This window comes from Canis aureus, chromosome 18 (assembly GCF_053574225.1).
Source record: "Canis aureus isolate CA01 chromosome 18, VMU_Caureus_v.1.0, whole genome shotgun sequence".
NCBI classification, from domain to species: domain Eukaryota; kingdom Metazoa; phylum Chordata; class Mammalia; order Carnivora; family Canidae; genus Canis; species Canis aureus.
In genome coordinates this window covers 37,112,675-37,139,702 of record NC_135628.1, presented here as the reverse complement: position 1 = coordinate 37,139,702, position 27,028 = coordinate 37,112,675, and the positions used below count along the sequence as shown (strand labels likewise).

Here is a 27,028-nt window from a genome sequence, read left to right as displayed (position 1 = left end):
CAATTAGACTAGTAGTTCATATGTTATTAAGGGGGAAAAGAGTAGAGCCTTTAGGTCTAAAGTTTCATTGAAAACAAATTCAGCCAAACCTCATCAATTCTAAGTGAAGATGTTGGAAAACAGCTTTGAATTTGGTTTTGAGTGGTTTTATATTTTTATCCAGCAAGCAACTATGAAGGAAACAGGAAAGGGCTGGGTTCTGGAGTCAGAGATTTAGGTTCCAATGTCCTGGTATAGCCTTGAGCAGGTAAACCTCTTTAAGACTATTTTACCTTAGGAGTGCCTGGGTAGCTCAGTTGATTGAGCCTCTGCCTTCAGCTTAGGTCACGACTGCAGGGTCCTGGGATTGATCCTGGCATTGGGTTCCTTGCTCAGCTGGGAGTCTGCTTATTCCTCTCCCTTCTTCTGCCCTTTTCCTCCACCCCACTCCTGCTCTCTTTCACTCAAAGAAATGAACAAGATCTTTTTTAAAAAGACTGTCATCATAGTCTTATAAAAAGTATACTATCCATATCCTATGGCTCTTGAGAGTATTAAAGAAGATACTGTACGATGAATGAAATAACTGTACTGTAAAGTCCTTTTCATCTATCCATCCGTCCCTTCATCATTTATTTATCCATTTTCTCATATATTAATCTTTCATTAAATAGCCTCATGGGTGGTGATATTTTGTTCCTCATCTCATTTTTCCTTAGTCCTAAAAGTGTTATTTGATGGATAGAATAATCAGAAAACTAAAAATATTAAGCTTGGTCCAAGATATATTTTTTTAAGATTTTATTTATTTATTCATGAGAGATGGACAGAGAGAGAGAGAGAGACAGAGGCAGAGACACAGGCAGAGGGAGAAGCAGACTCTATGCAGGGAGCCCGACATGGGGGACTCGACGTGGGACTCGATTCCCGGTCTCCAGGATCAGGCCCTGGGCAGAAGGTGGTGCTAAACCGTTGAGCCACCCGGGCTGCCCTAAGGTATTTTTTTAAAAAATGGAATGTATATAAAAGTAGAATTTTTGAATCCAGTAGATAATATGAAATGTCATGATGTTGAGGTATAGATGATAAGCCTAAAATCTGGAGTAACTATACATTAAAAATAAAGGACCAAAAGTTGAGATTAGGATTCTTTCTTGATTAGTTTCTGGGAGGAGAAAAGCCCTTGGGTTGGAGGAAGAATTTCCAGACAAGGATAATATTACAATTAAAATGACATGTAAAAATAAATGTCCTCGTTTCAGGAAATGGTCAATAAACTGTCTTAACTAAAGCAGAGGATTATATAAGGAAATACTAAAAGATACATTTTGGGTAGGACCATTTCATGAAGGTCCTTAAAGTTCAAAGCGAAAAGTAGAAATTTGACCTATAATTAAAATTATAATTGGAAGAGCTAGATAAAGGAGTAGAGAATGTCATTAGATAAATATTTATTAGTTCATCATGTGTTTTCAAATACTATTGGTGCAGAATTGTATAACTCACTGAAGGGGGTTTTGCAGATATAAAAGGAGATATTGATTCTCACAACTAAGGTCTTCCAAATTAGTTAGAAAGAAGATAGAAACATAGTAAGCATCACTGAGGCCAAAATATGATGAAATGCCAATATGAGTACACTGGTGCTAGATGATACAGAGACTCAAGTTGAAGGAAATTAAAAAGGGGTGAAAGAACATACTGGAAGACTGGTCTATGCTCATTGTGTACCACTCATGTTTTTTATATTTCTTTCTTGAATTTGCTCCATTCAGCTTTCCCCATATTCACCTACTGAATATCCTCTTGTTAAGGTCACCAAAGACTTGCTTAGTTCTAAATTCAGTTGCCATTTACAGTCTTACCTGACTTATCAAGGTGTTAGATTGAGTCGTCTCCTCTTCCTTCCTGGCTTCCTCTAATACCAGTGAGTACTCCTTCTTAGCTGGTAGTCTGGTTTTCTGGGTCCACCCCACTCCTGACCTCTCAACAATGATATGCTTAAGTCCTTTTTCCTTCATCTACTCTGATTCCCTTGACAGTCTCATGTTATTAAATACCTTCTATGTGCTGATAATGCCTAAGTAATATCTAATTTTATATTTTCATCCCAACCATTTCCCATAAATTCTTGACTCCTAATACTAATGTATTTACATGGATGCCTAGCATACATCTCAAACTTAACATGGCACATTTCAGACTCTGCTGTTCATTCCTCCTCTCCCTCTGCCTCTCTTCTTCCCTCAGTCTTCCTCATAATCTGAGTACTGGGGGCAAAGATCCAGTACTGGGTAAGTAATGGAAAGTGTCTTTCACATTCCACATTCAATCCATCAGCAAATTACGTCATCTCTCCCTTCAGAATACATTCAGAATTGGTTTATTTCTCACCACTTCTACCATAAATCCATGTCACCAAACCATTACTGCCTCTTGCTTGGATGCTTCCAACAATTCCTAACTACTCTTCCTGCTTCTGCTCTGTTCCCACTTTAAACTGCTTTTGAGATAGTATCTAGAATAATCCTGTTAAAATATGAGTCAGACATGTTACTCTTTTGCTCAAATTAAGGGCGTCCTGTAAGGACTTATGAAGCCAGGCCATCCCAGTGCCCTTCAGATGCTACTCCTTCTGTTACCTCTGATCGTATTTCCTTGTCCTCTCTTCCTGCTCACTCCTTTCCAGGCACATTGGGACTCTTGTTGTTACTAACACATGAGGTGTACGCCTGTCTCAGCTTTTTCCACTTGTCATTCCTGCCTGCATAGCTTTTACTCCAAATATCCACATGGCTTATTCTATTACCTTCTCAGTCTTTACTCAGTTGTCATCTTCTCATGAGGCTTTGACTTTAATTGCTACCACATGAGGTTCACATGCACCCTGTGAAATAGGGCTTTTACATTCCTATCTATCACTTTCTAAAGTGAGGTTTCTCAAAGCATATCCTTCTGACAGTGTTTATCAGGATCATTTGGATGCTTGTGAAAATGCATCCTTTTCAGGATCAAAGCTTAGGCCAATAAATTGTAATAGAAAGTGGGGGGGGGGGCTGGTAATGTGCATTTTAATAAATCCCCTAGGTGAAAATTAAGCAAACTGAGATTTGGAAACTATTGTCTTAGGGTACTCTAGACAGTTACTAGCTGTAGTATTGCTTGGGGATGGGACAGAGGAAAGAAGGTAACATAGAGAAGGCTGTAGGTATGGATATAGCATTCTACCACAGATTTGACCAGAGACACTTTAAGTTTCTGTTTTGCAAAAAAAAAAAAAAAAAAAAGTTTCTGTTTTGCTTGTAATGTTTCTGAGTGGGGGCTCTCTTGAAGAAATAGTTTCTTATTTTATTTATTTATTTATTTGTTTGTTTGTTTATTTATTTATTTAAAGATTTTATTTATTTATTCATAAGAGACACACACACAGAGAGGCAGAGACACAGGCAGAGAGAGAAGCAGGCTCCATGCAGGGAGCCCGACATGGGACTTGATCATGGGTCTCCAGGATCATGCCCTGGGCTGAAGGCGGCACCAAACCGCTGAGCCACCGGGCTTTCCTTTATTTATTTTTTTAAAGATTTTATTTATTCATGAGAGTCAGAAAGAGAGGCAGAGACATAGACAGAGGAGGAAGCAGGCTCCCTCAAGGAGTCTGATGTGGGACTTGATCCCAGGATACCAGGATCATGACCTGAGCCAAAGACAGATGCTCAACCACTGAGCCACCCTGGTGCCCCAAGAAACAGTTTACTGGAAAAAAATACACAAAAATAGCCCTGCTGTGGACATCAGAAGATAAAAGATGTGTGTATACATAAGGGAGTGATAGGGCAAATATGTTATTTAAAAAATAATCTGGAGGTAGTATGAAGAATTGATCCATGCATCAGGCAAACATTTATTGAGAATCTATTATGTGCGGTATGTACATAGCTGAATAAGACATAGTCCCTACCATTATGGTGCTTACAGTAATGATATTAATTGAGGAAGATTGTAGCCAGGAAAATCAGTTAGAAGGTAGCTGTCCAGATATGAGATGATGAAGACGTGGTGTACAGTGGCAAGGAGGTAGATGCAAGGGATATTTTGAAGGATGACTTGGCAAGATGGTGTGCCTGACTAGTCCGCAAGACACATACAAAAACAATGAGAGCTAATTCTAAGCTTTAAAGGCAGTGTACAGAAAGAATTTGGGTGCTACTAATAAAATAAGGTTAACTGTGAGTAGGAACGTGTGTCTGTGTTAGGGGTGTTGTTGTTGGGGGTATTGATGAGCTCATTTTTAAAAGATTTTTTAATTTATTTTAGAGAGAGAGTGTGTGTGTGTGTGTGTGCAGGGGGAGGGACAGAGGGGGAGGAAGAGAGTCCCAAGCTGACTCTACACTGAGCCCAGAGCCTAATGAAGGACTCTTATCTCACGACCCTAAGATCACTAGTTAAGCTGAAACCAAGATCTGGACCCTTTACCAACTATGCCACCCAACTGCCCCATGGTGAGTTCATTCTTAAATATTGTTATGTCAGACAATAGTAGGATATTTGAATGAAGATGCCTTCTGGGAGCTGAAGATATTAGAGTGTGATTTAGGTCAAGGGGAAGGACTTGAAAGGCAGCACACTGACAAGCTGGGGAAAGCTGGTAGGAATAGCTAGCACCAGAGACAAGAAAGAACTGCCAAAGACATAGGAAAGAAACCCAGAAAGGATACTTCTATAGAAAATTGATATGAAAATTGAGAAGACCACTGAATCCAGTGAAATGTAGACTACAGGTTACTTTAGGATCCTGTCAATGCAGGGAGGGAGACACAATTCAGGGATGTTTAGTGAGACCTCAAAGTTCATGAAACAAGAGCCATTGGTATTTATCACAGCAGGAGTTTAACTGTGACAGGAAAAAGTGCTAGTGTTTTTCCTTGACCAAAGGTCTCACAGTTCTACTTTCTGTTAAAAAGATTCATTCAGAAACCCAGAGTCCTAAGGCCTAGTATCCTGTTTTTCTATGGTTAATCCTATTTCCCAGGTCCAGAATTGGTAATGTTATGATGATGGTGTTCATGTTCCTTTCCTGAACCCTCCTCTCTCCATCCTCTGTCCTATTTCACCTGGTCCAAAAGCAGAGGGAATAAAGCAGAGTCTGATTATAATACATCTTTGAGTAAGAAACTAATTAAGGGGTGGAATAACTGAAATGTGAGCTAGGATCTGGGATGTGCTTCTGCAAGATGAAACTAGAATTTAGGGATATCCAGGGACTTTTGGTACCAAGATATTCTTGGCTCTGGAAGTGAGGGGGTTAATGAGTCAGCGACGGAGTAACACATTCAGATCAGATTATTCAGTCAGCCTCTGATTCTGAGAAGACTCTGTTTTTTTTTTTTTAAATGATTTTATTTGTTTATTTGACAGAGAAAGAGAGAGAGCACAAGCAGGGGGAGCAGCAGTAGGCAGAGGGAGAGGGAGAAGCAGGCTCCCCGGTGAACAGAGAACCTGACATGGGACTCCATCCCAGGACCCTGGGATCATGACCTGAGCTAAAGGCAGACACTTAACTGACTGAGCCAGCCAGGAGCCCCTCTAAGACTCTTTGAGTGTGTTTGGGATGAAGGAGCTTATGCCTTCTGGCCTAAGCCTTCCATACTGGTCCTGTTTCTTTTGCTAATTTCACTGGGCTGAGGTTTGCCTCAGAACTTTTTCCAATTATGCACTGTTTATGTACTTCATAGAGGAAGACTTGTTATTCCACAGTTTCTGATATGCTTTCTTTTAAGAGGTGCACTAGGCTGTTCTCTGGGCACTGTGCTTTCCAAGTGTGGCTGAGCATTGAACTTAATCTACTCCAAGGCAAGGTAGGGGGTACAAAACTGAATGACATAGTCCAGGTGAGAAGACAAATGTATAAACAACATGATGTAGTTGATTTAATAATATGTTTCAGTGTGCAAATCTCTAAGATAAGCAAAGAGGAGGGGAGGCAGTCTCTGAGCAGAGATTTGTGGGAAGATTAGGGGTTCATCTAGAGGTTGGAGTCAGAGGATTCAAACAGAGAAGAAGGTTCAGAGGCTCCAAGTTGAGACATAAAGTTGTGTGTTGGAAGCTCTAAAGATCTTCTAACTGATGAATGGGAATTACACAGTTGAGTGGGGGGCAGGAGGCAGGAGATAAGGGTGAAGGAGTGGTTAGAGGTCAGTTCAAAGTAGTCTTGTGCTGGGCTAAGAAATTTGACTTGAATCTGTAAGCAGTGGGAGGGCTGTGAAGAGATTTAAACAGTGTGTGATGTGGACACATTTTTGTTTTAGCTCTGTCTTCCAGGGGCACTAAGGAGGACATATGTGGAGGTAGAAGCAGAAAAGGGTGAAGAGGTTAGTTAGAAGACCATTGCCATAGACAAGGTGGCTGACGGTATGAGCCTCAGTCAGTAGCAGGAACAGAGGAGATGAGAGATGATCACGCGAAAAGTTGAGAGGTGTTAGTAATTTTATTTTTGTTGTATAGGAAAAAAAGAAAGCGTAAGAGAATCTGATACTTTTGTTTTCCAGTATGAGAGTAGTGTCACTAATTAGTCAATTTTGGCTACAAAACAAATAACCCCAATATTTTGATAGTTAAAGCAATAGACATTTATTGCTCACTTTTGGATCTGTGGGACTGCAAGTCAGTTTTGGTGGCTATGCTCTAGACCACAGGTCAGGTTCTGATCTGCTCCATGTGGTTTTTCATTTAGGAAACCATGCTGAAGGATACAGTTTCTACTTGGTGTGTGCTTTTCTCCTACTAACTAGAGGAATAAGTTGAAAACATGCTCTAACTCTTGAAGACTCTGATTAGGATTGAAAGGAATCCTGAAGAAGGATTTCCTAGGAAGTAAGGAGAGGAAAGAAAGAAGGAGGAAGGAAGGAAAGAAGGGAGAAAGAAAGAAATTTGGTCTATTAAGGAGGAGAACTTGCTCATTCCACCATGAAGTCACTTGACAAAGGGCATAGGCTTAATCCTGTTACAAGTAGAGGACTCCAGAATCTGTCACATGAATTAGCAGATTATGTAATATGTAATATAATGGTAATAATGTATTCAGCTTTAGACGTGTTAATTCTAAACACCTCTAGGACATCTAAGTGGATGTAGAGACAATAGTATAGTTGGGTTAAAAAATATCAGAGCTAGATTTCTGAACTAGTTTGTCATTGTGTGTGAGTAGTAAATACAATCATGGGAATAGACAGGACTGCCTGGTCAGAGTGAAAAGAGAAAGGTACTGATACAGCCCTCAGAAGTGCCAGTGTTTAATGTACGCAGATGAGCATGTGGAAAATATAAGAAGAAATGGTTAGAGGATTAGTCGAAAGATCTGGAGAGGGAATGGTAATACTGAAGCTGAAAGAGAGTTACAAGAAGGAGAAAGTGGTAATCAATGGGCCAGTGACTCTTAGATTTGTTTGAAGTCAGCTTTGTAGGAGAATGAGTGTGAGGAAGGAGATCTTCTTATCTAATGTGAGAAGTTTCCTCTCTTTCCTTTTTTTTTTTAAAAGATTTTATTTATTTGAGAGAGAGAGAGCGAGAGCGAGTGAGAGAGAGAGAGAGAGAAAGAGAGAGCACAAGAAGGGGGAGGGTCAGAGGTAGAAATAGACTCCCAGAGATGTAGGACTCTATTCTGGGACCTTGGGGCTCAGAACCTGAGCCATCCAGGAGCCCTGAGAAGTTTCCTTTCAAGACTAAATTGCAAATTGATGCTCCCAGAATCACTAGGGAAACAGTGGGGTAAGGCAACTAAAACTCAGGGCACAGTTCCTGGCATGTGTCTAGCACTCCCTAAATGGGTAGCCATTATTATTCTATAGAAATCTGGGGACCTTTGAGAAACTACCCCCTAGTTTAATATAGAATTTGATATTACACCATTTTGCTTTGAGTTTTATCCAAAGTATTTTATTATTAGAGCTAGAAGAAGCAGAAAAACGTAAGGTTATATGATTCTTATGGCATCGCCCTTGAAGTTAATTGTGGTGAAATTAGTGGTGTAGTTGTTTTCATTAATCTGATGTTAAAAAGGGGAAATACGGGGTGTCACTGCATCCCTGTGAAAGCTCTTATTTAAAAGATGTCTAATCCAAGACATTCTTATCATTATATTTGTTGAAGCAGCCATTTGCTCCTTGCCTGTATAAATCATATAGTTTTCATATCGCCAAATCAGGATAAAAACTGGAAGATGTGTGTTTCAAAGTAGCCATGGACTTTAGATTATGGAAATAAAATATGCATTTGCAGACTCATTTTCAGCATCGAGGCAACTACAGGGCTTGCAGTCTTTGTCCTTGTAATTTCTTCTACCTGTATGTGGTTCAGAGCCCCAGTGTTCTTTCTGGCTGAAAGCATAGACTGTGTTTTACTTTGTTAACAGAACATTGGTTATCAAGTTCTTTGTCTTTAATGATTCTGCTTCAGGGAACTGTCAATTAATAATAATCCCTGGAGGGACCACCATGAAGAATTTTTGTAATTAGATTATAATGCAAAGGTTTGCTGAGTCATGATATTTTTTAAAATTTTAGTTATGATTTTTGGGCAATGACCCCAATCTTCCCATCTTTTACATTCAACTGCCTTTTTAATGCCGACTTTCTTCAATTTCTCTTATTGTGCTCATTCTCTTTTTAAAGTTTGTGAGTATAATTAAAACTACCCTACCTTTGAGAACCCTCTGTTCTCACCTAGCAGAATAAATGAAATATGGATACAAAGACTGAGCATATAAATTACCTCTAAAAAAGAAAATGCCTTCTACATAAAGCTTTTTGATTCTCTTTAATTTTTTTTATTCTACGGCTTGACGGCTATTTTTTCTCTCTAGTCCAGTGATCTTGTTATTAAAGCATTCTTGTAAAGGTAATTTAGCACACATGCCTCATAGTTATTAACCAAGTTCTACTACATTCAAATACCAAATCACTTTGCAAATGATCCTTCCTTCCTCTAGCAAAATAGCTTGGGGTGTGGGAGGACCAGGGAGTTTCTTAGTTGTCCTGAGTGACATTTAAAAATTCTACAAAAGTAGTGAAAATGGCTATGGGTCTTTTAAACAAATATTCATAACTCTGATAAGGATGCCATTCTGAGTGTACATTCTCATAAATCAATGACATTATAAACATGTGCAAACAATTTATTTGAAAAAAATTATATAATTAATACAATAGAGTCAACCCTTGACCTAGAAGAAAGAGGGTGGGGCACAGAAGAAATGCACAATAAGGCCTCAAACCCACAAACACACTTGCCTAAAATCTTTGCAATGAAGTGAACAAAATATATTCTTTTAAATTGTTAATATTTTTGAAAATCACAATACAGTATACAGTTGTCATTTGTGAAGTTTTAAAAGCCAGAGATAACTTTACACTTACTTAATCATAAAAAAACAGAATAAAGGCATTTTACACATCACCTTCATTATATAGGGGAGGAGACTGAGGCCAGAGGAATCTTCAGGCTTTTGTCCAAGGTCATCAACATGCAAATACCAGGCTATACTGAGGTCAAGGCAGAAGGATAATGCATGCCTTATAAGTTTTATTGTCACTGTTAGGGAAAAAATAGGTACAATGCAGTTACTATGTACAAAGTGATATAATTTGGCCTGAAGCTTAGGCAAGACCACAGCTGGGTGCTTCATAACAACTGTTTTCTGTTTTTATTTGGATTTTGGGTAAAAGATAATGATATTTATGCATTTTAAAGATAGGTTCATTATAGGACAGAGTTTTGTAGAACTCAAAGTTCTTTCTCTCTTTTCCCCAGCCCCCAAATAATTCAAACTTTCAACTTCTGCCCTTTCTTTCCCATTCAGAAAAAGAGTCATACAAGTGAACCAAACCAAATCAACCAAAACAACTAGTTACAGTTAACAGAATTATCAGTATATTTCAGATGAATTTGAATTTTTAATTTCTTCTGGTTTTAATTATCAGGAAAATTATTTAAAATCACTGTTTCCTTTTGTTAGCTCATTTTAATTCTTTTAAAAGATATATTTCTTGGAGAAGAAGATGTTCATTTCAGATTGGATCATGTGGACTTGGGAAAAGCAGAGGGCGGAGGATTGTGTTTTACCATGATTATAATTGACACTGAGTTTATACGTGTATTTAGTTGTGTCACACATAAAATTTAGAGAATGACTTCCAAAAGGATTCTCAACATAAACTTTTCAGAATAATATCTGAAAAAATTGGCACAAATACTATACTACTTAAGGACACATTTTTGTTCTATCCTGGTAAGGCTGATTGTGGATGTATTCTAAGAGAGCATTTTAGAGCAGGGTAATACTTTAAGCAGAAGAGTAAATAAAAATCATGTCCTTATTGTTTTTACTTCTCTTCTTTTTTCTGATAGGAGAGAAGGAGGGTGAATGAGCCATCCTTGTCTCCCATGGCCTCCCCCCCCCTCCAATGTTATGTCATTAAAATTGGAGAGGGTTAGCAGAAACAATGGTAAGTTTTACCTGGCTTAGTGTCCTTTTCTAATTGAGTACTATAGGAAATGAAGACTCTAGCAAAGATACAAAAAATGAAAATCCACTGCTGTTTCATATCTCAGGCCAAGTTTCTCATAGGATCCGGTAAGAGTTGAATGTCTGGGCAGAAGGTCTCAGGTCATTACCATAAAATGCTCTTTGGCACCCTCTGTCACAGAACAAAGTGTCAGACCAATTCCCATTACTAGGTGCCTGTGGTGCTTTTCTTAAATAATCAGTCCCATTCAGTCAGAGATTTTAAGGTTCTTCATCATCTCTCTATTTCATAAGCAGTAATTTTTAAGGCTAAATGGCACTAGAAGCAGAATGTTTTTGAAGTAAGGTTTAGAAAAAAGAATTTAGTATATCCCAATGCTGGCCTGATTCTTTCTCATTTTTCCCAAAGGTCATATTCCAAGTTCAACCCTGACAGCATTGTACGTGGGCATCTGGGGAGAGGTAGGCAATATTCATTCCAGCTCCACACTCCAGCCTGGGAGGCCTGGGAGCTCACATACAGGTGGGGATCAATTTTTAGGATGCCCTCTTGAATCCTAGAGAGTGGAGACAGACAAAGCTTCCCTTGCTCTACTTTGACCCTTGAGGTTCAGATATGGGTGCCCTTACATTTGCTTTTCTTCTTTAAACTTAAGAACATGAACAACCAGGTAAATGAAGATAGGCAAGGTAACACTGCGACCATGCTATATATAAATGTGCATTTTTTCCAAAGTGCATTTTCAGAGTCCCACTTAGAAAATGTGCTTCACTGCCTTACTCTGCATATGCCCCAATGAATTCCAAGAGGTCATAGCAGCAGAGTACAACTTTTGAGATTAGAAGAGTTTGCTCTTTAAAGAGCTATTTTTAGCTGGAAGGGAAAGTGTAGGCCTCAAAGTGCCTGGCAGTATGTCCTCCAGTGGGAATCTAAATTGCAGGTCTGATTCCAGGGGAAGGTCTCAGTGGGGTTCTTTCTGCCTTTGCTTCTGGAAAGGGTGGTTCTGCTCATTGTCAGTGTTGGGGGCTGCGGGGTTAGCAGTTTCTCCGGGGAAACTCAACCTATAGTCATCCAGGACCTATTGTGTCTGGGCACCCAACTGACCAGAAACGCTGGAGCCTGAGGTGTCCAATAGCCACACTGGAGGAAAGCACTCCCGATTCATTAAAAATCCCCGTCCCATCGTATTTTGACGCCATCAAGTAGGGCTCCTGAGATAAATTTCAGCCCAACTCTTACAGATTATTAACCGAGTTTTCATTGTGTAGAGGGCATCATTCCAGGTCAAGCTCTGGTGAAGGGGAGGACTTGGAGGGGTAACCAGCAAAGCGGACAGAGATGGGGGGCATGGTGGGTGGAACATAAAATGCTTTCAGCCGCACTCAGACTTGGGGGCCGAGTCTGGGCACCCCGAGGAGGCGCTGGCTGCCTGGTCTTGGGATCTCACCCGATAGGGGCAAAGCTGGCTTGACGGTTGTGCTCTGGAGAGTGAAAGGGAGAAGAAAAGGACAAGGTTTGGGAGGAATGGCGGGATGAGGTTGAGACAGAGAAATACAGGGATGGAGAGGGTCAGAAATCCTGAAAGAAACACACAGAGGGGTAGACAGAGCAGCCGAAGGGCGGGCACAGAGCACAAGAAAGAAAGGAGGCAGAGAGATACTGAGAGACGCACAGCAAGTGAGAGATGGAGAAAGACGAGAGTCAGAGCAAAGAGGCCGCGAGCGGGGACGCCGGTTGGTAGGGGGTATCCGGAACGAGGGAGGGGGCGAAGGCTCCAGGCCCCACCGGCGTCCCCCTCCACCCCACACCAAGGCGCAAGGTCGCCAGTCCCTGGGCTGTCGCGCGCTCCACGCTGGCGGCCCGCAGCGCCCCGCCTCGGGCCCCGCAGCCACAGGTCCGCGAGCCCCGCGTGGGCGCGAGGCGGACGGGGAGGGGTGGGGGGTGGGGGATGAGGGGTGGGGGGCGCTGCCCCTGCTGCGCCCATTCCTGCCCTACGCACCGCCCCACTACGCTCCCCTCCGCTCCTCTGGCGGCCGCAGCTCTCCTTACAGCCCCCCCCGCCCTCCCCCGGGGACCGGGCGCTGCGGCCACCAGAGCCACCGCAGAAGCCACTTCCCGGTCCACCGAGAGCCTGGGCGAGGGATCTGTTTATTCGGGGTGTTAATTAGTCTTTGAGGAATCGCTCACCCACGTGCCAATACAACTGCCCGTGTCGGGAGGGAGGGCGCCGCGAGCGGCCGGCCCACCGCGAAAGCACGACCCCGGCGGCGCCCCGACCCCCAGCGTGCTCCGGAGCGTCCCCCAGTGGCCGGGCAGGACCATGCACGGGGCCTGCGACCCGGCTCCGGAGAGGTCCCCCGGCTGCCCGGGGTCGCGGTAGACGCGCTGCCGCGCGGTGCGCCAGGAGCCTCCGGGCCTCGCCACCCGCCCCTCCCTCGGAAACTCGGACCGTGGGCGCTTGCCGTGTGGCCTTTTTCTTCCGAAAGGCCAGTGTTTTCTCTCTCCAGTTCAAGTCCCGAGGACTGGCCCAGCCTCCTCCCCTTAAGTCCTTTCCAGCATCCTCCGGCAGCCTCGGGAAGCAAGGAGCGCGGGACTGCTCGTCCCGGAGCCAGCGCCGGCGGTCCCAGCCCGTCCGGCGCAGTCGCCTTCCTCCCTCCCTCCCTGGCTCCCTCCCTTCCTCTCTTCCTCTCTCTTCTCCTCTGCTTCCCCCGCCCTCTCTTGCTCTTAAGTTTCCTGCACCGTGAATCCAACTGTTCCAAGCCTAGGCTCCCACCGAACCTAGCCTGAGCGCGACCCGGGCGCTGAGACGCCGACTCCGCCGCGGCTGGACGAGGCAGCGGGACCGGTGCGCGCCCGAGCATGGAGATGAAGCGCCAGGGAGGGCATGTCCGGGGCGCCGGAGACGCCAGGCCCGAGTAGCTCCTCCATGGAGCCTGCCCAGAGCGACCCCTGCTCGCCGGTTTCGCCCCCGGTCCTGTGCGGTACGTACACTTCGCCTCCACCGTCCCGGAGAGGATGTCTTGGGGCGGCGTGGTGGGACACCGCGAAGGGGCGGCGGGAGGGCCACTGCTTGGGGGACAGAGTACGCCTGGCGGGTGACCTCACAGACCCGGGCAGCCTTCCACTCTAGAAGTTAGCGACTGACGGTGCCCCTTGGCTTGAAAAAAAAAAAAAAAAAAGTAGTGCCAAAGGATGTGCTTGTATGCGCGTGTATCTGTGCAGAAGGGTTGCATGGGTAAACTGAGCCCAGCTTTACTGTATGCAAATTGCGTTCCCTTTCCCCACCCCCACTCCACCGACTGTGTACCCACCGCCTAATCCTGGTCAGCTCTACCTACCCCTTCCTCTTCTTGTGCAACCCCCCCCCCCCCCCCAGTCTCTCTCTAGCTCGCTTTCCCTCTCTCTTTCTCTCTCTGCTGGTGTGTACGTGTGTGAGCACTGCCAGGGCTGGCGAAGAACCAGCCGCCGCCTTTAAGTCCGAGCCGCCCGGCCATCAAACACTAGGGCAGGTCTCGCTGCCAGAGACGCTTGGGCTCCCAACCAGCTTGCACGCGTCTCCGTGTGCCCCGCCACCTCCTGTCTCCACCGCCCGGGAAGTCGCATCCGAGGAGTGCAGGGCGCAAGGAGCCCCTCATCCTCCTACCCTCCTGCCCGCCTGCCTGCGGACCGGGCGCTCGCTGGTTTCAGGCGCTGGATTTACTCGCTTTTCAATTTTTCCTGCCCCCCCCCCCTTCCTGGTTTTTGGTCCACCCCTCCCCTCCACGACCCCCTTTCCTCGCTTGGTCGCCAAGCCTAACCTTGCCCGCGTGGTCATGGGATGTCTAATTTCATTTGTATCTAGGCTGCTGAGAGCGCTCCTTGCTCTGTAAAGTGGATGTCAGGTGGATCTATGTGTTTGAAGGAACAAAGACTCAGCGAAAGCACCGCCGAGGAAGTTTGAGACGCGGGAGGATGCAGGCTGCGTGCTGGTACGTGCTTCTCCTCCTGCAGCCCACCGTCTACTTGGTAAGTCGCCGCCGATCCCGCGCCCCCGCAATCCCACCCTGGTCGCGAGGCCAGACACCGGGGGCGCGCGGGAGGAGGGTGAGACCGCCAGTTCAGCGAGAGCAGCGTTCCTAGCGACCGTGTTGCAACAACTTTGGCAAGCTGGTCTTTGGATCCCTGCGGGATTTTCCGGGGTTCCCACCCTCATATCTTGCTCAAGTCTCCCCTCTTCCTGCGTGTGATTCTGAACAGCGTCTAGGGCGCCCTGGACACCCAGAAAGCGAGGAAATAGTGGGACGGGATGCTTTATGGGGAGAGAGGGCAAAGCGAAAGGCTTGAAGACATGGAAACTCTCATTAGTTGATCCACAGAGTTTGAACGAAAGGAAATGGAGGTAGGGAGTGCGGAGCACGAATCTCTGCCTAGGTCTGTGACTTTGAAAGTGCACCCACCCACCCAGTCCCCCAGTTTGGAGATACACGTAAAGAAGTGCAAGGTAACTTTGTTCGACTTGTAGGGTTCAGAGGACAAGTAAATCAGATAACAGCACGACAGGCGATGAGATAGAGTTAGGTCAGGGATGCCCCGGCAAACACGCAGCGGCTCTCCACCCTCTCCTCCCAATCTCTTCTTTCCACCAGATAACCGAACCCCAGTCCCGGCGCCGAGCTTCTTACTAGGGAATGGCAGACCTTGTTATCAGGAAAATACTAAGCAAACCCACTGCCTCAGTCTTTCTGGAGTGGAGTTTCGGGGGTCTGGATTTTGTGCACTGTTGGGACTGGAGGTGGAGGTGAACTGGTAGCTGTGGGCACCGCGTGGAGCCAAGGAGGAGAGCATTTTCCCATGTCTGGCTTCAGGGAGGGCCAGGGACACTCGCACCCTGCTGGCGAAGTTGTGTTCAGTGCACTGACTCCCCATAGCTTATTTCTGAGCCACAAGAGTGCCCTGAGGGCTCAGTGTGTTCTGACCAGGGGCAAGGAGCACTGGAGCGGCCTGAGCTCTCTGACGGGTCTGGAAAAACGGGAGAGAGGGGCGGTGCCGTCCGTCCCTCAATCCCAAGAGCTTCAGACCCCACAAGCCTGGGAGCAAAAGTGTTGCCAACCCCGAAATTGAGAGCATTTCCCAGCTGTTGCCCTGGTGCATGTGACTGCGGGGCTGCTAGTTGTGTGAACTCTGTGTATGTTAATGAGTGTAAACGCGTGTGTGAATATGTATGTGAGGGTGTGTGCATCTCACGGGGTTCAGCTTCACAGTCCAAGAACCCTCGGTGTTGCCTGTCTTTGCATCTTTATCGCTTGACTGTCGCAGCCGCGGACGCCAGAGGGCGCTGCACGTCAGTGTCCTCGCCTACAGGACACCTTGGGGTAAACAGGTGAAAGCCAGGGCAGCCAATACAAAAGAATAGCCTTTCTGACTCAGTCACCGAAGTCTGTGCCTTTCCCGGCTGGCTGGAACGCAGACAGAATGCAAAAATTGTCCTTCCCATCTCCCCTCTTCAATCATTCTTGCCCGCACCTGTGTCCAGTCGACCCACTGACATTGAGAGCCTAAAGACCGAGGGCAGAAAGTTTGGCCAGAGGAAATACAGCAATTGTTTATTGAAAGAAGGGGAGGACCGCAAAATGGAAGCTACAGAGGAGGGACATTAACGATCCCCTTGACCATGGAAACCCTCCTGCCCCTTTGCTCTGCATACCTTTACACCTGACCTGAACCTCAGGACTGTTCTTACGTCCTTGGACTGTTGCTTACACACGGCAAAGGCTCGTGGCTGTGGTGCAGTTTATTGCTTGGAGCAAGTGTTTCGATAGTCTGGAAAATAATCTATCAAAAGCAGAAGTGAAATCAATACGTTGTGTTAAATTTTAAATGTGTTTGTTGGCAGTTAAACCGTTTTCCACTCATTACAACAACAGTGCTGGATTTATTCTAATGCGCTGCGTTCTCAACAACAAGCGCATTAATTCTCCTTTAATTGTAAACTGGGAGCATTTGAAAACCATTCAGTGTGCAAATTATGCTGATTCAATTACCGTTTAGTTACAGACTTCATTACCTGAATGCCTTTTGGCAATACGGAGAAAGGAGACAATTTTTCCAATTTCACTCAAAACAATACGAAATGTGAACAATAAAATAGAGAAGGCGATTTAGAAGTCCATTCTTTTCTCTCCGATCTAAAGTTGTTTTGTGTGTCGGGGATTAGAAACCACACGGTACCACAAAAACAAAAGGCTGGTGGCTGTGACCCAAGGTAGTATTTCCAGGGATTGTAATCCCATAGTTATTTGCCCACAGAATTCCAAGATATTTTCCTGGAAGAGCAGGGAGCTGGTTTTTACTATGGAAATAAACTTAAAGAGGTGAATTGGGCAGGAAGGACAGGTGTGGTTCTAGGCAGGTAAGGAAGTGGAGAGCCTTGATTAAAACTCTAGGGCAATGAGACAGACCAAGTAATGGTCAAAGCTTCTTTCTCCATCTCTTTTATTAAACATCACATACAGTAACTGAATTTATCATTTTTTTTGTACCTGTATCTTAGAACATCCCAGATCTTTGCAAGAAACTGCAATAGATGCATGCAGTTTGTCAGGAACTGAACTGCTTCAAGTTACACTCCAAGAAGGCAGGAGTGGCAAAAACCATTATTTTATCTTTTTTTTTCTCCTTGAGAGGCCATAAACCAAGAAGGAGTTTAATGAGTAGTTTTATATCTTTAAGAGCTCACACAACAAGTTAAGTGAGAGGGTGCTCTATTTATGCGTTGCCTCCTAGCTGATAGCACAGTACACCTTTCTCTTTAAGCCCCCGGAATTCCAGTTATGTTTTCTAAGGAGTGATTGCCACATTATGTCCAGGGGACAAGATTTGTTTAGGTATCTCTTGTACAAAAATATTCCTGCTTCTGCTTATAGAGAAATGCCTTAAATATTCCCAAATTGGCGATTTAAAAAAAAAAAAAAGAAAAAGAAAAACAATTCTCTACCTAACAGGTCAGGGCTCTGTTCTTAAGCCACACTCTCCTGCCTGCATTTGAGTGAATGTTTTCAAAATGTTTCTTGGCCCAGGGTTCTTTGAATTTCTGTTTTCGCTTAAGGATTTGAGTGTTTTTCTTTTGTGTTTATTGAGAGATGTGTCTGTCCTATTTCAAACTGGAAGCTTATTTAGTACTGCAAAGGAAAGTTAATTAGAAATGTGTCTACAAAGTAACCTTCTGAAGCATATTAGCTAGCATACTCAAAAATCACCACAGGGATAACTTCAGCCATAAATGCAGGGAAGTAGGAAACCATTTTTTAAAAAATAAAGGCAAGGAAATTTTTTGTCTATTGAATTTTGTGTACTTATTGTAGATTTTAAAGTCTCAATTTAGTAGGAGAGGAACCTATGGCATAACAATACTTGTTTAAAAATATATATAAAAAAAAGATCCTGCAATCTTTATTCTCCTGTCAGTTCTGGACTGATTCCAGGATGTTCTCAGTATGAAAGAATTGGGTAACAGGACAATGGGATTTTCACTGAATTGAAGCACACATTGGATAAACTAGGAATATTTTGTTTCTGGTTCTGAAGAAAGGGAGTTCTGAATTGGGTTCTTTTTGGTGGATCAAACAGAAGAATAGGCCAGGGTACACAGGGAGAACACCTGCCAGCAGAAAGCAGAGGTGTCTTGTTGGGGGCTCACCTGTGGCAATTTTCAGAGTTCAGAACTGAATCTAATGAGCTCTCCCTGGGCATGTCAACAAAAAAGTTACTCAGAAATTGAGTCCAGAGAATCTGGCAAGGGGTTGCATGATGTTATGGTGATCAGTCACACACCCACAGTTCTATTTTTATGAGAAGAGGCTTCTCATCCTCCAACTTAGATCCCATCAGTTCTGCTAGAAATGAAAATTGCTAATAATCTAGTTGCTTTTTTAACCAATATGGTCAAGAATTGAAAAATTCTTTCTAAACCTTGTCCTTAAAAATATTTTGAATCAATTACTCCCTCGAATTTAGGGTGTCCTTAAAATGTGAATACCACACCAATTGTTTAATAGAGATTGAAGAGTGATTAATATATCCATAGAATACTACCTCTTTACTATTAGAAGCCAGACAATTTTGGTGAATTTTACTCAGTGTGAAGGTGGCTGTTAAGAACTGAGGAAGGTGAGGGAAAAAGCAGCAGGAGAGAGACCATCAAAGTCTGTCCTTTGGACTAGGTATGGGCACTGTATTTACATCCTTTGAAAATTAAGCCACTGTCCACTGAAAATTTTACAATTTGAGCTTATTCCTGAAAAGAAGAGTGCATTAACTACCTAAGAGTGGCTATTCAGTGTTTTCTATTAAGGCCAGTTCTTGGAGGCAGTACTAAAAGTTCCCTAACACCACTGCATTTCCTGATTTTTCTATCCCACATCAGTGTTCCCGATAAAGGGAGAATTAAACCTAGATGTTTGAAGGATCCTGTGCCCCGGGAACATAACATGAAAATTTATCAGTCCCAAGACATATTCTAGGGCTCTGTGGGAGAACAAGTTGCTACTATTCCAGGCATTTTCCTGAACTGTTCAGTTTTCCATTGACCAAGAAAGCAGCTCCTCCGGTGTGTGGGAAGCACTTGGGTGGGTTGCCCTTCTGCCACACTTCAGGAGGATTATCGGTCTGGGGCCTTCTAGTGATAGCTTCTGGGAGAAACTGCCTTCAGTATTAGAAGGGGGAAAACCACAATTACTCCAACTTTCTCAGCTGTGTTTTCCCAGAAAGCCATTAAGTTCGTGGCTCCTCTTTGTGCGAACTTGATTTCTATTTGGCTTTGAATTGTTGACGGCTATTTCCTTCTTAATGAAAGTGTTGTCTGGGTGAAAAACATATCTGGTGGCAGGAAAATTGGTTGATTTTTTTTGAGATAGGTGCCCAATGTCCTACTTTTCTATCTGAGGGAAAATTTTCTGCAGACTACAGAAATTGACAGCATTGTCCAGGTAATAACCACCGTGGACAATATTTTCAAAAAGACATTTGAGTGATGAAAGCATTTGGATATTGCTTTTTCAAATAAGCAATTTTCTGTCTTGGCCTTCTTTGATTTTTATAGGCGGTGGGAGAGAAGGGACCAGGGATTGGCAAAGGGAAGCCTTCCTGGTTTCTCCCAGTCCTGAAATATTGAGGTGCTCCTCAGCTTCGCTTGGAATTCCGGGGTCTGAAGAGCGCTGAATGGGATTGGCTGTCTCGGCATTGATTTTGAGAGTCAAGAGGGAATCTTGGGAATGAGGAATGACACTCTTCTTGCACTCCTCTGCCCAGAAATAAAGCAGATGGAAGCTCTGAAAGTTGCATGCTCTCAAGCGGCTAGTTAGGAAGTCTGCATTCTTTCCGAGTTGTCTGTTGGTTTTAAATAAGGTGCCTAGCTTTGATTTGATTCCGGAAAGTTCCCTTAAAGCAACCAAGTCCTTCTGGAGCCTCAGATCTCCTTCTAAGACTTGAACAGTCTTCGCCATTTTAATTCCTAGAGGGAGGCGGGCTCGGCGCGGTGGGGTCAGCTGCTCCAGGAGCAGCGGGGTGGCAAGGCGGGGACGCCCTCCCGCCTACCCCTGCAACCGCCTCGCCCCCATTCCTTAGGTCGGGACAAGTGTCTGCAGGAAGTTGCGGTCTTGATTTATCCGCTGCTCTAGCTTCCGACCAGCTAGCTCTTTTTCTCTATGTCAGCACTAACCCCTCCCGGAGCTCGGTAAACAAGGCGCGCACATTTTTTTTCTGCCGTCGATTGGCATGTTGACGACTCTGCTTGAAGGAATGTGACAATAAAGTGGGAAACCAAAGCTTGGCAAGCACTTAATCAAGGATAAAAAGGTTCCGCTGTAAGGATGTCACTCAATTTATTGTGAAAGTCGAATGAATTACGTTTAATGAAAGTGCTCCCCAGATGAATATTACCAGCAATTTCCTGAGTTGGCTCTGTCAGCTCGAGATGAGGAAATGCCAACCCAGATCAGAAATGAGCGCCCATCTCAATTACTATGCAAGCTTTCCAAGAGCGGCTTTTTATTGAGATAATATATATTGGCGGCTTCTTCGTGCCCCTCCGCGCGCCTAGGAGCGCATTTGCGCGTTTTCCAAGTTTGCCATCTGCTCCCGAAGGTTGCAGGTTGTTGTTTATGCTTCTAATGAGTGCACCGCGTTTCTGCTGCGGGCTGGAAACCCAATTACCCCCTCTGTAAACAGCCTTTTTTTTTTTTTTTTTTTTTCCCCCTGGTACATTTTGTTTACTATGGAGGTGCGGGCTGGCGGGGGTGACGTGGGGGTGGGACGGAGAGAAATCCTTTGCTCGGGTGCCCTGCGTTACAGAAAGTTCCTTTGTCATTTAGTCCGGTGCTCTGGGTGGTGGAAAGCAAGGTGGCGACCAGAGCGGGGGCGCCCGGAGAGGGAGCACGGCGGGGTCCCAGGAGCAGCGAGGGTGCATCCGCTTGCCTCTCCCGCCGCCGGTAGCGAAAAGTCTTCTAACGCTCCAGCTTCCTTTAAATAAATGAGGGTATTTTACTTGTTCAAGCCGGAAATACGGCGGGGAGGGGGAAACACAGGCCGCAGCCGGAGCACATCACCTCATCTGCATGAGAATGGAGAACCGAGAGTCTTTTCATGTACTGCTTCTTTCTCCCACAATAAGACAAATTGCTGCTTAGAAATACCGAGTGTTTCCTTAGAAACTGGCTCGTGGGGGCTCCGCGCGTCCCGGTTGAACCTGACTTCGGCCAGGCCTGGCCCATCACCTTCGTAACCCCAGTGGATTTTGACGGGAAGGATCCGAGGTAGTGGCGGTGAGGGCCGCAGAGGGAGGCTGGGCGCCCTCGCCCCAGCAGAGGGAGGGGGCGTCCTCCTGGCCCATCCTGCCCTAGGTCTCAGGATCCCTCCCCATCCCACTGATTTTAAAGGCCATTTCAAGTCGTCTTCCACGGTTAGAAGCGAGAAACTTCCTTCGACGTAGGCTTCATACCCGAGAACCGGCAACCCAGCCCTCTCCCCAAAGCCGCAGAGTGTTCGGGCCCCGGGAAGTTTCCCAGCCGGAGTCGCTGCCGCCGCAGCTGCGCGCTCTATTTTCCGCTTTTAGCCTCAGGTGACCTCGAGCAATCCCAACTGGCTTGAGAACACACGGCTACGGCCCTCTCGCGTCTAGACCCCCACGCCTTCACACCAAAGCGTTGCTTCTGCGGAACTTTTTGCGGACGCCGCCGAGCTTCGGTGCTTCTGGGGCAGCAGGCAGGACTGCAGCAGCTCTGGGGAGGGAGGTCGCCGGCGCCGAGAGGGAACGGGGTCGCTGGCGGGTGGCGGAGCCAGCGCGGCCCGCGGAGCAGGGCTTCAGGACCACGGACAGAGCCCCAGGCTCCGCCCGCCAGGTGGCCGCCGCCGAGCATCCCCGCCGCCGCCGAGCTCCGCGCCCTGGAAGTGGAGTCGGCGCTTTCCGCGGACACTTTACCGCCAGTCGCGACTCAAACCCGCCTCCCCCTCCCCGGCGTTCGGGAGCCCTGAGCTCGGGTCGCTAGGTCCCCAGTGTTTCCTGCGGCCGGATCAGCTCGTTTGCACCCCTTCCCCGCCCCCTCCCCGCCTCCGTGGCTGCGGCGTCACGTGACTACCGCAGAGTTTAGGCTGAACGGAGGTGAATCCCAGGTTGCCCCACTTTTCTCCTCTCCTGTCCACATTCCCTCGCACAGTGGGCTAAATCTCCCCCTCCTCCCAAGCAAACATGAATGAAGTGATGTAGAGCTCCAAGGCTTCTTAACAACGTAAAAGTCCCGTCTGACACACAAGGAAACGGAGGGTACAGAGAAGGGAAGCAACTTTCTCGCCGGAGTAAAACCTCGCGGGGGCAAGTGACTCGTGCCCTATCTCCCACCTGCGGGCAGCTCGGCTGGAGCCACAGCGACACCCTCCAGGACCAGGCGCCCTTAAAAAAGCGACGCGGGTGGAGGGTAGGAAGTCTTAATTATTATGAATTTCTAAAGGAGCAGTAATTATTCACGGGGAGCAGGACAAACCACAGCCCGGGCAAAGGAATCGATATATTTCCTATCGAAAGTGCCTGGCTCGCTTTTAATGCAGACGAATTGGGATGCAGCCTCATTATTTTCCGTGCGGTTAGGCTCCCCGGCGTGGGGCCTGATGCAGCGTGGAATCTATCATCATTAGAAGCAGGATGGGATAGGGGGAAGTTTCCCCTTATTTACCTAACAAAACAAATAAACAGAACCCCAACAACCCCCAAACACCCTGACACAACCGTTGCCCCGCCTCCCCTTTCCTTCCCCCACCCCCCTTGTCCGGCTTGCTGTTGCATATTCTCCCCTGGCCTTTCTGAGCCTTCCAGAGCCAACACTGCGGCCATTGAAAGTGTGCGCAGTTTCTCCTTGGCTGTGGTCACACGGTTGATTTGGTCCAGAAATAATAAGCCCGGGAGTACCCAGAGTTGGCGCTAGGGGTTCTCTGTGTCAAAGGCGAGGGTTGGCTGAGAAGTTCTCTCTGTTTCTCTCCCCTTAGTGCAAGCGGTAATCCTTTCAGGATACCTAATTCTGCAAATCCCCTCAGCATTAAAGGAGCAGAGGTCTGGCAGGCAGTGCTTGCTTCCTCAACCTGTGTGAGAAGCCAGCTTGGAAAAAGGCAAACCCCGGAGAAGAGAACCAATCTGAAGGTGAAGAGAGGCGGGGATTTGAATAGGAATGGAAAGGAAGGTTCAAGTGCAACGCTTCCTCCGGGGCCTTCTAGGAAGGCCTTCCTCTTTTGATTGAGAAGCTGGCCTTTTGCCTGCTGGGAATGGGCCCCCTCTCAACCCACTGAAGATGCTACAAGTGTCCGGGGTCCTGCCCAGTGACTTGCACAGCGTTTTCCTATTTCTACCCACTTGTGCAGCCAGCACCTGGGCACAGTCTTTCTTACTCTTAGAAATTGCCTGCTGCCCCTAGTGGGCAGCTGCTGGGTTTAAAGTTGTATTCTTATGTGGATGTCTTCACTGTTTCCTGCAATGCTTTGCTCTTAAGGTCAACAAAGAGGTGTGTGTGTGTGTGTGTGTGTGTGTATTTTTGAGTGCTTGGCCTTCATCTGGCTCATCCCTTCTTTATAACAGATCAGTCTAGCAGAGAAGATAGGGTGTGGCACTTAAAAAAAGCTAACTCCTCCTCCTTAATTGCATTAAAATTAATAATAACATCTTTGATAGCATTAATGAATAGAAAAATTAAAATTGTGAATTTCCAAGCCCTAAAGTAGAAATGATACCCTTTACTCCTTGGATTTTCTTTTCCTTAGAGCCCGGCGTTTCATGGTATATTGTGATTACCTGAGTGTCTTTGTTTCCTTGCTGTCAGAGACAGCGAGCTAACTCAATACCAGGACTGTATGATCTACTGACATCATTTCCTCCCACCATCTTCATTTTTAGAGGCTTTATAATTAAACTCTGTGAGATATATGTAACATGCATCCAGCGGAGAGCCTTTTTATTTATATTTATGTAGCATGCTGAGGAAGGAAAATTAAGGAAGTGCTTATATTGAAGTAATAAGCCTGCTTTGATATTAGCAGGAATGTCCTTTTAATTTACTTTTCTCAAGTCTAAAGACTATCTCTGGAAGACCAGACCCCACAGTCATGTCTTTTTAAGGAGAGATTCCAATAAAGTGAAAAGACATTTATTAGCTTGTACTAACTAAGTGGAACAAAAGGCCCGGCTAACCACTCACTGAAAATGTACACTTAGCATGGAAAGTTGCAGTATGATGCAGGAAGCTGAGCAGAAAGAGGCTAGCTGGAAACATCTGCAAGGCCCTACATTTTTCTCTGCCTCTCCCTGCACCTAACCCATCACAAGATACACATTTATACATAGTGTAACAAGGCCTTTCAGAGCCAAAACAAAGACATCGCATGGCAAATTGAGAGGAATTTTAATAAAACCAAAAGTCACAGTCTAAAAGGTAGGAGATTTTCTTCTTTAAGATAAGTTATTACCAAGAAAAAATTATGATAGAAAGGCTTGGAGAAAATTTCCTCACTTAGAAGAGTCTTTCTCTTTTCCAGGTTAAACATGCACCCATACGCACACAGCAGAGCAAGATTAGATGTACATCGGTACATCTCTCTTTGAAAGATTCCGTGGGAAATTATAGAGGGGAATTCTTTTGTTTTCTAAGTTGCTGGCCTTGAAATACCAACTTGAGTTTGACAGCAACATTTCCTTGATAGGAATCTGGTTACTGACACTATACTGTTGTCCTGTTTATGTCAGTATTTTCAGCTATAGAAGGAAAGCAACTTTGGTAAAGAAACTACTGGCATGATGGTTTGAATTCTGGTTATGTATATATACACACACGCCAACCTCTCTAGCCGAACTTTAGAAAATGATTCTTCTTCCTTGTAACCTTGTAGCTGAATGTTATTGGAGGCCCACAGGTATATAAAACAGCTTATATAAAATTAATGGACTGCTTTACATTCACGATCTCTTACTTGTGAAGCCCTTGTAAAATATCACATCTTAAAATAGGAAGAATATAAAGTCAGGTTTTGTGTGCAATCAATAGTTGTAAATGGTTCGGTGAAATATTTGATTGTTTTGAGTGAGTTTGCAAATGTGATGGAAATTTATTGTCCTTCTTTGTGCACTGATGTGCTAATCATAAGGCTGCCCCTCTTTTATGTACTTGACCAGTTTTGAGACGGATTAGAAGACTCCCAGGTAACATCTAAGTACACAACCACAAATTTTAGGAAAGATGCATTTATTGATTTGCCAGATTACAAGGGGATCCATGGACCACTATGAAGAAAAATAAACTGACCCTCCAATACTGTGTTGTTTTCTTTAAAATGATCAACAATATACTTATTGTTTTATTGGAGTTGTATACTATGAATACTTAAGATGCATTTTTGAAGAAGAAAATAAGTGAAGGTTTTAAGTTAGTCTCAAACTTCATAAAAAAGACTTTCTGAATATAGTGAAATTATTAAAATAAATCTCTTCAGCTACTTTGCATAAATGTGGACAAAATTTAGAAAAATTGGAGGTCCTCATTCTTTTCTTTCTTTAGACATATATTAAAGACCATGTGTTTCTTTATTTCATCACTTGGTTTATGGATCTTGAAGACATAAGCCATAAGCCTCACTACAAATTTCTTTCTTCTTTCTTTCTATTTCTTTCTTTCCTTTCTTCCTTCCTCCCTTCCTTCCTTCCTTCCTTCCTTCCTTCCTTCCTTCTCTCCCTCCCTTTCTTCCTTTCTTTTTCTTTCTTTTTTAATTGTGTATTTTCATTTAGAGAGTGAAGCCTTTCTTTTCTTTTGCCTGATTAGATTGAGAATTATAATGCCAAAAGCCATAGTTATGTTTTCAAAAACTTCTTCCCTCTTCCCTCTATTTCATTCAAAGATTACCTAAAGTAATCAGACTTTTTTTTCCCTTTCCTCCTCTTTGTAAAGATGGCCCTTGTACTATTGTGTTAATATCTCTTTTAAATAAGAAACGGTGCTGCCCTAAATTACCAACTGGCTATATTCTTTGCTGATGCTGTTCAATGCATGATGGAAAACTCTTAAAAAAACATGGGCTGGATTACATGAATTCCATTACATTTTCTGTTTGAGAAGTTTTCAATGAAAATACTATAATTAATCCCATATTCTATTTTAAATCTATTTGTAGAATGGTGAGCTGTGATTTGTTGATGGAGTAGCTGTGGTGTTGGTAATAGGGCTATATGATCTCTAAAATTGAAAATATAAAATACCTTTACTCACATATCTTTTTCAGTTATTTGTGTATAGTTTCTCACACCAGAGCACCATCATTTATTGTTTTACAGAATTAAATTCAGAGAAAGATGCAAGCCATTGCATTTGAAAGGAAGTTATTCATGCATAGTCAGTGTAGTATTTCTCCGGTCTTGATGTGAAACTTAATTGCTATTGATGTGGAGATTTTACAGAACATGGCAGAGTTTTTGCCTCTTTCACAAGAAATACATAATTGAATGATGAGTGCCTCATGTTAGATTTTCAACCTTATTTCTTTTGGTTTAATAAGGCAGAGTTATGAACAGGGCCAGCCACAATCTCTAGCCATTGTCAAACTAATGCAGATCTGGTATTAGCACAGATGAGCTGAACTGCCTCTTTTGGATCTGCAGCCCTGCTCTCTGAAATGTGCTGGAGAGTAGAAGCATGAAAAGTGAATTGTTTGGCCCAAGATGTTTAATCCTGCCTTGCATTCTTGACTGAAATCCTTTACAATTAAAATGATTCTAATTAATATGTGGCCGGATGTATATATACATGTCTCAGATTGATGGACTCCCCACTCCCCACCCCAACAGCCTGCTTCTGTTCTTTGACCAAATGGTGAAACAAGAGGCTTTAAAGGAAAACACACATGTGGAAAGATGGCTGATATCCTACCAAGAATATACTGTACTGCTTCCACTAGGTGGATAATGTCATGGCCTCTGTGCAATTGTTAACACTGAATTTGTTCTTGGTAGAAATAGAGGAGTTATGAAGTTA

At 44.6% G+C, this 27,028-nt stretch overlaps 1 protein-coding gene across 1 annotated transcript in view; it reads left to right on the top strand.

Annotated features, from left to right (window-relative positions):
- Window positions 1-27,028, top strand: part of NXPH1 (neurexophilin 1) — a 433,080-nt gene that overhangs the window by 127,156 nt on the left and 278,896 nt on the right. Inside the window, exons 14-17 of the mRNA XM_077856780.1 lie at window positions 10,381-10,478; window positions 10,908-10,960; window positions 13,265-13,480; window positions 14,341-14,504. Coding sequence (XP_077712906.1) covers window positions 14,451-14,504 — 54 coding nt within the window. The 5' untranslated portion in view covers window positions 10,381-10,478; window positions 10,908-10,960; window positions 13,265-13,480; window positions 14,341-14,450. The remainder of the gene's footprint in view (window positions 1-10,380; window positions 10,479-10,907; window positions 10,961-13,264; window positions 13,481-14,340; window positions 14,505-27,028) is intronic.